This window comes from Procambarus clarkii, chromosome 71 (genome assembly GCF_040958095.1).
Source record: "Procambarus clarkii isolate CNS0578487 chromosome 71, FALCON_Pclarkii_2.0, whole genome shotgun sequence".
NCBI lineage: Eukaryota > Metazoa > Arthropoda > Malacostraca > Decapoda > Cambaridae > Procambarus > Procambarus clarkii.
This window is the reverse complement of record NC_091220.1, coordinates 22,316,009-22,327,312: the sequence shown is the minus strand read 5'-3', so window position 1 is coordinate 22,327,312 and position 11,304 is coordinate 22,316,009. Positions and strand designations below refer to the sequence as shown.

At 36.7% G+C, this 11,304-nt stretch overlaps 1 protein-coding gene across 1 annotated transcript; it reads right to left on the bottom strand.

Moving 5' to 3' along the window:
• Positions 1-21: 21 nt before the first annotated feature.
• LOC138356292 (uncharacterized) lies at positions 22-3,891 on the bottom strand. The gene is made up of 4 exons (XM_069312264.1): positions 3,789-3,891; positions 1,540-1,699; positions 574-680; positions 22-138 (listed from the first exon to the last, which is right to left on the bottom strand). The coding sequence occupies exons 1-4, from the start codon at positions 3,831-3,833 to the stop codon at positions 22-24; spliced, it is 429 nt and encodes a 142-aa protein (XP_069168365.1). The 5' UTR covers positions 3,834-3,891.
• Between the last annotated feature and the right edge of the window lie 7,413 nt (positions 3,892-11,304).

The window sequence follows — 11,304 nt, the reverse complement described above, 5'->3', positions numbered from 1 at the left end:
TACACAGAAACAAAGATTCTTCTATATAGACATTAGAGAAGATTCAGCGGTATGCCATGCACCAGGCTCTCCGCTGTTTTCATTATTCGTCATATCCGACTCTGCTATGTGATGCACATGTATTCTTGCTTCACCACCCTGTAATGAAATATTGTTTGTTACTAATTGTTTTCAATAATACATTATTTTATTATATAATATTTAATTTATTAATTAATAACCCTTTCCATATTATAGAAAAAAACTATAACTATAGAATAGAATAGACTAATAGAATAGAATATATATATCATATATATATTTATATAAATAAATATATATATATATAAATATATGTATATATATTTATATATATATATATATTATTATATCCTGTATTATTCCAGCCCATTATTAGAGATAGTAGCCACCTCTTATTTTGGTTTTCTTTCATTATTAGTGCTCAGAAAATTAAATATATCTACATATTTAGTCAAAATCAATTACATTATTTTATCTTATTCATAGCATAAATGTTCACAAAGATTACTAAAAAGAGATTGAATTAGACTACAGCAAATTGGCAAACTTTACCTTGTATCTGTTTCCACCGTGTTTGTTTGGGGCGTTCTTCAACATATCAGCAATACTTGTCTCAACATCTCTTTCAGTTGCATTAGTGTGGGTGTTGATACAGGCTTCTGGAAAGTTATAAGAATTAATTAATATATATAATTATAATTCTTTTTGTCAGGAGACAAGAAGCCACAGAGTAATAACATTGTTGGCTTTTATTTAGGTGTTCCCCTGTTCTCCAGTCTTCCTCCGTCCCCTCGTCCCCTTTGTCCTCCCCAGCATTCTCCATTCCCCTGTCCCCTCGTCCTCCCCACCATTACCCTCTCCTCTGTTCCCTCGTCTTCCCCACCATCCCCCCTGTCGTCCTCCCCACCATTCTAAACTACCTCATCCCATGCATTCCATGATGGTCTGATGCTTCCATCTGAAAATTGGGAACATCAAAAGATCTGACTTTCCCAATTTTCTGATGGGAACATCAAATGATCTGATATTCCCATCACTGAAAAATAAAAACAGATAAAAAAAAATGATATGAAAAAATAGAAAATAAAATATACTCATGAAATGAACAGAATGGTTAACAACGCAGCTCAATTGCAATGCAATGTCACAATAACATTTAAATATACTTTAAGATATAATCTAGAAGAAAATAAGGATATTGAAACGGTTCATGAACTCTATTTCAATAAAGGACACTATGGGGAACTTTGAAAAATAGTTATTGAGTATAATTAGACAGACTTGTTGCTAGGCAGAGGAGTAATGAGATATATGGCAAATTTTGCAAAATATACAATGAAGGTACACAAACATTCATACCCAAACAAAGCAAAATGCTAGGTAAGAACAAAGCATTTGGCCCGTAGGAGAAAGGAGATACCCACAAGACTAGAATACAAGTCATTAACAAGCATGCAAGTATAATACATAATACATGCAGACATATATATAATCCAAAAAAATGTCAAATTTACGTACTTATTATTACATTACAAATATCCAAGGTTTTGAAGACACGTTTCCTCTTGCGCCCAACGAGTGAATACTGAGACCAGACCCCATAGGTCCCTATCCTCCTCATCATTCGTCTCACTGTGTCTCCACAGCTTGCACCGCCCATTTGAGACAGCGTCTGGACCTGTTAAAATAATGCATAAGCTGTAAGGTAATAGAGAATAATATATATCTTTCAATCTCAACATTAGATTTTCTAATTTCCAACTGTATTAAATAAATAGCATTAAAATATTTTCCTTCTTAACTATTACAAAAATCAACGAATTTGAGTAACTTTTGCTTTTGTTTTATTTGTACCTTAAACATAACACTGAACAATCAATTATGTGCCACCCCACCTTCCTTCATCTGCAAAAAAACTAATCAAAAGACATATGTACAAGGCTAAAAAAATTCAGCAACACTTACCATACTCAGGCTAAAAGAATTAAGCAACACTTACCATACTCTTTTTATATTCACTGTTAACTTTTAGCTCATGTGACAGACTTTCCACCTGCTCAACAGTTTCAAGTGGGGATGGAAGAATGTCTTCCAGGATTGGTATATCTAGTATATGGTATATATAGATTGGCAGTCTACTGTATTTTATCAAACCGTTATTAGTATAATAGATCTCGTAATAATTTTGCAAAAATAATGGCATTTACTATTTTTAAAAGATTATTAGCAAATTTACAGAAATGGTGCATTCGGAAGACAAAACCGTGGTAGACATGGTTGGAACAAGTTAGGTGAGAGGGTGGTGGAGGCCAAAACCATAATCATAATCATCTGTATCAAACCTTATTACAGGTAAAACCAGTAGGCAGTCTACTGTATTTTATCAAACCGTTATTAGTATAATAGATCTCGTAATAATTTTGCAAAAATAATGGCATTTACTATTTTAAAAGATTATTAGCAAATTTACAGAAATGGTGCATTCGGAAGACAAAACCGTGGTAGACATGGTTGGAACAAGTTAGGTGAGAGGGTGGTGGAGGCCAAAACCATAATCATAATCATCTGTATCAAACCTTATTACAGGTAAAACCAGTAGGCAGTCTACTGTACTTTATCAAACCGTTATTAGAATAATAGATCTCGTAATAATTTTGCAAAAATAATGGCATTTACTATTTTTAAAAGATTATTAGCAAATTTACAGAAATGGTGCATTCGGAAGACAAAACCGTGGTAGACATGGTTGGAACAAGTTAGGTGAGAGGGTGGTGGAGGCCAAAACCATAATCATAATCATCTGTATCAAACCTTATTACAGGTAAAACCAGTAGGCAGTCTACTGTACTTTATCAAACCGTTATTAGTATAATAGATCTCGTAATAATTTTGCAAAAATAATGGCATTTACTATTTTTAAAAGATTATTAGCAAATTTACAGAAATGGTGCATTCGGAAGACAAAACCGTGGTAGACATGGTTGGAACAAGTTAGGTGAGAGGGTGGTGGAGGCCAAAACCATAATCATAATCATCTGTATCAAACCTTATTACAGGTAAAACCAGTAGGCAGTCTACTGTACTTTATCAAACCGTTATTAGTATAATAGATCTCGTAATAATTTTGCAAAAATAATGGCATTTACTATTTTTAAAAGATTATTAGCAAATTTACAGAAATGGTGCATTCGGAAGACAAAACCGTGGTAGACATGGTTGGAACAAGTTAGGTGAGAGGGTGGTGGAGGCCAAAACCATAATCATAATCATCTGTATCAAACCTTATTACAGGTAAAACCAGTAGGCAGTCTACTGTATTTTATCAAACCGTTATTAGTATAATAGATCTCGTAATAATTTTGCAAAAATAATGGCATTTACTATTTTTAAAAGATTATTAGCAAATTTACAGAAATGGTGCATTCGGAAGACAAAACCAATTTTTCACTTTTGACAATTGAGCACCTGCTACATCCAGATTCTAGGGAGGAAAGGAAGGACGATCTTACTGGATACCATAGCCTCTCCGAGGCACAAACCAGGCTTTTACATAACCCCCCCCCCTGCACCCGAGCTTTTTAAAATAGTAAATGCCATTATTTTTGCAAAATTATTACGAGATCTATTATACTAATAACGGTAAATAAATAATAAATAGTAAATAAATCAAAATCAGTTACATTATTTTATCTTATTCATAGCATAAATGTTCTCGAAGATTACTAAAAAGAAATTGAATTAGACTACAGCAAATTGGCAAACTTTACCTTGTATCTGTTTCCACCGAGTTTGTTTGGGGCGTTCTTCAACATATCAGCAATACTTGTCTCAACATCTCTTTCAGTTGCATTAGTGTGGGTGTTGATACAGGCTTCTGGAAATTTATAAGAATTAATTAATATATATAATTATAATTCACTTTGCTATTCCCCATTCCACAGTCCTCTCGTCCTTCCCACTTCCCTGTCCCCACATCATCCCCACTATTCCCACTTCCCTGTCCCATCGTCCTCCTTACCATTTTCCCCTCCCCTGTCCTTCTTCCTCCCCCACCATCTCCCATTCACCTGTCCCTTTGTCCTCCCCAGCATTCCCCTGTCCCCACCATCCCCAACTCCCCAGTCCCCTCGTCCTCCCCACCATTACCCTCTCCTCTGTCCCCTCGTCTTCCCCACCATACCCCCCTCTCGTCCTCCCCACCATTCCAAACTACCTCATCCGATGCATTCTATAATGGTCTGATGCTTCCATCAGAAAATTGGGAACATCAAATGATCTGATATTCCCATCACTGAAAAATAAGAACAGCTAAAAAAATGAAATGAAAAAAATAAAAAAATAAACTATACTCATGAAATGAACAGTATGGTAAACAACACAGCTCAATTTCAATGCAATGTCACACAAAATTATTAAATCGAAATGAAAATAAATTGAAATCTATGAAAATTCAAATTATCAATACAATCGGAAATATTGAAATAATATCGCAACATAATATAGTGTGGGTTGCTCTTACGTGCAACAGACGGTGCTGTTTTTCAAAAAAGGCATGGTTTTACCTGTCACAAGTGTGGCATCTATACTTATACTCACGAAATGAACGGTATGGTAAACAACATAGCTCAATTGCAATGCAATGTCACAATAACATTTAATAACAATAATAACAATAACATTTAAATATACTTTAAGATATAATCTAGAAGAAAATAAGAACATTGAAACGGTTCATGAACTCGATTTCAATAAAGGACACTATGGGGAACTTTGAAAAACAGTTAATGAGTATAATTAGACAGACTTGTTGCTAGGCAGAGGAGTAAATAATGAGATATATGGCAAATTTTGCAAAATATACGGCACACAAACATTCATACCCAAACAAAGCAAAATGCTAGGTAAGAACAAAGCAGTTGGCCCGTAGGGGAAAGGAGATACCCACAAGACTGGAATACAAGTCATTAACAAGCACACAAGTACTACACTACACAACAACCGCACTACTACCAGAACTGGACGAATCACTACCAAAACAACACATTGCACATCACTACCAAAACAACACAACACAACACAAGCATTGGCAAAGAATTATAGACCAGTTGCACTAACATCCCACATAATAAAATTATTTGAGAGTGATCAGGAGTCAGATTACTAGTTTTATAGAGACCAATGACCTCCACAATCCAGGCCAACAAGGATTTAGAGCAGTTTCTATGATCGAGCCACTGAGATCTATAAAGAATTCTGATCAAGAAAGAGATCTAGGGGTGGTTTTAGATAGAAAACTATAACCTGAGGATCATATTAAGAACATTCTGCGAGGGGCCTATGCTACACTTTTTAACTTTAGAATTGCTTTTAAATACATAGGTCAAAAAGTTTTAAAAGTTTTAAAAGTTTTTTAAACCTCTCGTGTATCATGAGTGTGTTAAAGCATCAGATGGTGCATTCAGATGATGAATATTACCTAGTTCCTTCATCTGGGAAGAATGAACACATATTGGTGCATTCGGATGATAAAAACTAACTACTGTAGTTTAATTGATCAACAGACTGTATATCATATGCAGACTGTATGTGGATCTGCGGGCCACTCCAAACAACAGCCTGGTGGACCAAGCTCCACCAGGGCTAAAGCACAAAGTGATATAGATGTGATAGAGAAACTAGGTCAAATGGAGGAGTAGGTCTGTATATTAAACAGCACCTGACGTGCACAGAGCTACTAAACTCAATGTGGTGGTAGAGTGGTGGGGGGGGGGGGGGGGGAAACATTGCAGAAAAAAACAAAAATACAATTTGGTCAACAAAACAGCATTGTTTAAAATAGAAGACATGGGTTGTCATTTTGGGGGTATGGTAGGTTACATTGAGTTAATTAGTTAGTACTTAGTTTTTATCTTAAACTGGTTGGGAGAGGTACAGTGTTGCTGTGCTGGTGAAAGAACACCTAAAGGTAAATTAAATAACGATTGCGAATCCACAAGAAGTTGACATAATATCGCTAGAGATCTGCAATCAGGATGATAAACTTTCCTTAAAGAATTTGACAAACACTTGCTGATAGGACATGAAGTAAATGAAATGTATGTCAAGTTTTGTGAAATATATGATAAAAGCACAACAAAATTTGTACCAAAGGAGAGATGCAGAACTAGGAAAAGGGGTTTGTTCAACAGAAATTGCGAGAGGGCCTGAGACCCAAACACACACAAATGGAATCAATATATAGCAAGAGGCCAAACCCCCAAACATACAAGCGATGCAAAGATGCGAGAAACAGCAGCAGCATTAAGGAGAGGGACTTAAGGACCATAAATAAAGTGTGAAAATAAACTTGAGTAAATTTTTTTAACTACTCTCGACAGTGAAGAAAAACAAATATTCAGACGATTTGTGTTAGAATCATTAATCTTACACTTTCGGTCATATTCAACAACACAAATACATACACACACATTCCTGTTGCTGTAGCAAGTGAAGAATTACACACACAGATCACAATAACGTGATGCATCAAATGAACAAATCCACAAGGGCCGTGACGAGGATTCGAACCTGCGTCCGGGAGCATCCCAGACACTGCCTTAATCGACTGAGCTACAACAGGGTAAAAGGGTTGAAACCGAAGTTCTACTGAACTTACTGGATCCCATAGCCTCTCCGAGGCACAAACCAGGCTTTTACACAACCCCCCCCCCCCCTGCACCCGAGCTATGTCAACAGGCCGTTCTCCCTCTTCGCCCTTCCGAATGCACCATATCAGTAAATTTTTTAATAATCTTTTAAAAATAGTAAATGCCACTATTTTTGCAAAATTATTACGAGATCTATTATTCTATAGAATAATGCATATAAATGCATATATGCATATAAATACAAAACATAAATACAAAACAAGTAAATGTAAATAATTTTACCTTGCACCTAGATCCACCAAGCCTGTATGGCGCGCGTTTCAGTACTTCGGAAATCTAGAACTATCTTGAATCTCTAATCTGCAATGAAACAATACATATTATTGCACTTACCAAAACATGGATGAATGTAGAAAATACAGAACTATTAGCTGAATATCAAATAAATGGATTTAATCTATTTCACACAGATAGATATATTACACCGTGTATATTAGGTAATACCTAACATACACGCCTCCACACACACTACATTTGAAATGTAGTCTCCAAAAGACTACATTTCAACAGCAAAGATTACTCCATAAAAAAATTTATCAACTGAATTTATCAAATCTTATCCTTGTCTAATATACAAGCTGATGTGAGATCCCTGTCTACAGGTGGACTGGAACTTCTATCAACTAATCCATACATCAAACCTGTCCCTTACAGCCCACAATCTATCATTAGGAAAACCATGTGAGAAATCTTTAAGGAATTCTGATAAAGAAAGAGATCTAGGGGTGGTTCTAAATAGAAAACTATCACCTGAGGACCACATAAAGAACATTGTGTGAGGAGCCTATGCCATGCATTCCAACTTCAACAGCATGTTGTGGGGTGCCGATATTGTGTGCTAGGTTAGGCTAGGTTAGGCTAGGTAAAAAAGAAAGGAGCTAGGTTAGACTATGTATGTTTAAATCTCTGATTTAAACAGAGCCAGTGTTCAGTCAAATAACTGAATTTATCAAATCTTATCCTTGTATAATATACAAGCTGATGTGAGATCCCTGTCTACAGGTGGACTGGAACTTCTATCAACTAATCCATACATCAAACCTGTCCCTTACAGCCCACAATCTATCATTAGGAAAACCATGTGAGAAATCTTTAAGGAATTCTGATAAAGAAAGAGATCTAGGGGTGGTTCTAAATAGAAAACTATCACCTGAGGACCACATAAAGAACATTGTGTGAGGAGCCTATGCCATGCATTCCAACTTCAACAGCATGTTGTGGGGTGCCGATATTGTGTGCTAGGTTAGGCTAGGTTAGGCTAGGTAAAAAAGAAAGGAGCTAGGTTAGACTATGTATGTTTAAATCTCTGATTTAAACAGAGCCAGTGTTCAGTCAAGTAACTGAATTTATCAAATCTTATCCTTGTATAATATACAAGCTGATGTGAGATCCCTGTCTACAGGTGGACTGGAACTTCTATCAACTAATCCATACATCAAACCTGTCCCTTACAGCCCACAATCTATCATTAGGAAAACCATGTGAGAAATCTTTAAGGAATTCTGATAAAGAAAGAGATCTAGGGGTGGTTCTAAATAGAAAACTATCACCTGAGGACCACATAAAGAACATTGTGTGAGGAGCCTATGCCATGCATTCCAACTTCAACAGCATGTTGTGGGGTGCCGATATTGTGTGCCATCACATGTAAACCAATCAAGCCCACAAATACGTCAACATGGACCAGCATTACACCGTCTAACATACTCTGTCAGATGTAACAACTAAATTTGTGAATTCAAGACCTAATCTATTGCATAACACAGTGTTAGTACGAGAAAAACATTACTTACATTCGAAGCCGTGTTTTAAAATGGCGCGGACCTTGGTCTACTGACGCTCCACACTGTGTGTTCGTTTGCGTATGATGAACGTGTGACAATTTACTACAACAATTATTTAATTATTCTTATTCTTTATTTTACTATTTTTAGGGTACATGAAATTTCCAAATTATTTGCACACAATAATATAATTGCATTGTCATAACCTTTATATATTACGGAAAATACGATGACATGAACGAAGTCAAAGTGAAGTTGAAGTCAAAGTCATTCGCCGAACGTATTAGTCATTTTTTTTCTCCCAAACGATAAAGGATAACAAATCCACAGAGCATATAAGTGTAGAGTAAAGTCAATTTTATTCAGGAAAGTACATACATAGTTGATTTACAAACATAATGTTGGATTTATAGATAGAGCTAGTGCATACAATACCTAAAGCCAATATAGTAGGCATATAGCATTTCAGGCAACCGGGCAGTATATATGGACCCCTTACTCAAATCTCTGAATATGTTAGATATTAAGTCCCTGCACATACTCTCATGTGTATTTTATATATATAAAACGCTGCACTGTAATGTCAATCCTGACCCTAAAAGCTTCCTAGAAGGTTGTAACAGATCCCATGAGCACCACACCAGAAACAAATACCTGTAGGTGTGTACTGATGGTGCCTTATAGTGTGTACTCGTACCTTATGGTGTGTACTGGGGCCTTATGGTGTATACTGGTGGGAATGGGAACTGTAATGTCAATCCTGACCCTAAAAGCTTCCTAGAAGGTTGTAACAGATCCCATGAGCACCACACCAGAAACAAATACCTGTAGGTGTGTACTGATGGTGCCTTATAGTGTGTACTCGTACCTTATGGTGTGTACTGGGGCCTTATGGTGTATACTGGTGGGAATGGGAACTGTAATGTCAATCCTGACCCTAAAGGCTTCCTAGAAGGTTGTAACAGATCCCATGAGCACCACACCAGAAACAAATACCTGTAGGTGTGTACTGATGGTGCCTTATAGTGTGTACTCGTACCTTATGGTGTGTACTGGGGCCTTATGGTGTATACTGGTGGGAGTGTGGGAACTGGGCGAAGCATTAGCCGTGATTTCAGCAGGGACGACACTGGTGTGATGCAGGGCTTTGAATGTTTATACTGATTTCACTGTCCTGACATTATTTCTGGAGCTACGTATTTCATTTTTATAGCAATGTGTTCGCAATAGAAAGTTCTATAAGAACATGGGTAGAGTTGGCCAACACAGCGTCAAATAAATTTGCGGCGAATAAAATCTTACGCGTGTTTGTACCCGTGAGCGTCAAAAGTTTTTACTTTGCTCATGTTTTTCAAGTTTATACTTGTTTCACACCGTTTTTTTTTTGTATAGTGTTCGGAATAAAATTCCCTACACAGACATATGCATATCAAATACAATTCCTTGGAATTCACAGCTGTAGAGATGACGGAAAACACACAACCGGAACCCGCTCTTAATTGACACTCCAACTCACACCCGCAACACCCACAAAAAAAGTTTCTCTTGTTTCATGTATACTTACTTTAGTTTTCGTGCTACAGTTCTCATTTAGGTATCAAAATATTCCTAAAAAAATAGACTACAATACTGAAACAATCTAAGACAATTATGTGTACTTACCAAAGCAAAGACGATTGTAGTAAAATAAGTTGAGCATTTTATCTCCACTCCACCTCCTTCAGGTACTGATTCCTGAAGTTGCTCAACAGATGTTCCTAGGTGGAGTGAAGCTGATGTAGGTGGTTATTTCTTGTCCACCCAATACACCCTTTTCCTGTGATAAGTGGTGTAACAAGGTATGACGCAAAGTGGAACATCGCATGTCTTGCACGCTATACCAGTTTCCTTCCTGATACCCGACTTTGAACACACTTCACACCTGCGACGTTTGGGGATTTTTACCAGCTCATGTTTCAATTTATAGTTCAGGCGAGTCTCTGCTATAACAACACGTCGCTGTTGTCTCTTGGTTGGCAATAAACTACTGTCTGAATCGTCGCTCTCACTATTGTTTTCAAACACTAATGTGGAATATGAATTATCTTCATCAGATTCAGCTTCAGCACTAGGTGTAGACGTGAAGAGAGGCCGCCTCACACCCGACGGGCCAGGTGTTGACGGGTCAGCAGCAGGATACACAGGACCAGTGTCATGATTTATGTCTGGAGAATGAACTAGATGTGGAGATGGTGTAGTTGTTGCAGGCCACTCTGCCTTGTCAAATTTCAATAAAGACCAAATAGCAACTTCATGGAACTAGAGCAGAGTTAGTTTCCTTCGATCATCTGTGTTGGCCTTGTACAATGCATGTACAATGCATTGAGTAAAGACCAAATAGCAACTTCATGGAACTAGAGCAGAGTTAGTTTCCTTCGATCATCTGTGTTGGCCTTGTACAATGCAACCACAAGTTGACATTGAATGTGAATTAACAATGAGACAAGTAAGATTTATACTAATACATTTATACTAACTCTGTTGAGCGTTGACCATTTATACATCAAATCTGTTGATGTGAGCACTTTAGTTTAGTCTGCCGTTTAAAGAAAAAAAGAGCATATCAATGGTATATCACAGAAAACGAATTTATCATAAACTCATGTATTTGTCTTATCATATTGAACTGCATTCATATTTTTAATATATAACAATATGAATATACAAATTTCTGTAAATCCCCTACCTTGTTGGAATCTGTGGAAATGAATGAGCAAATGTGCTGGCTGAAGGCGCTGAAGGAAACCACATTG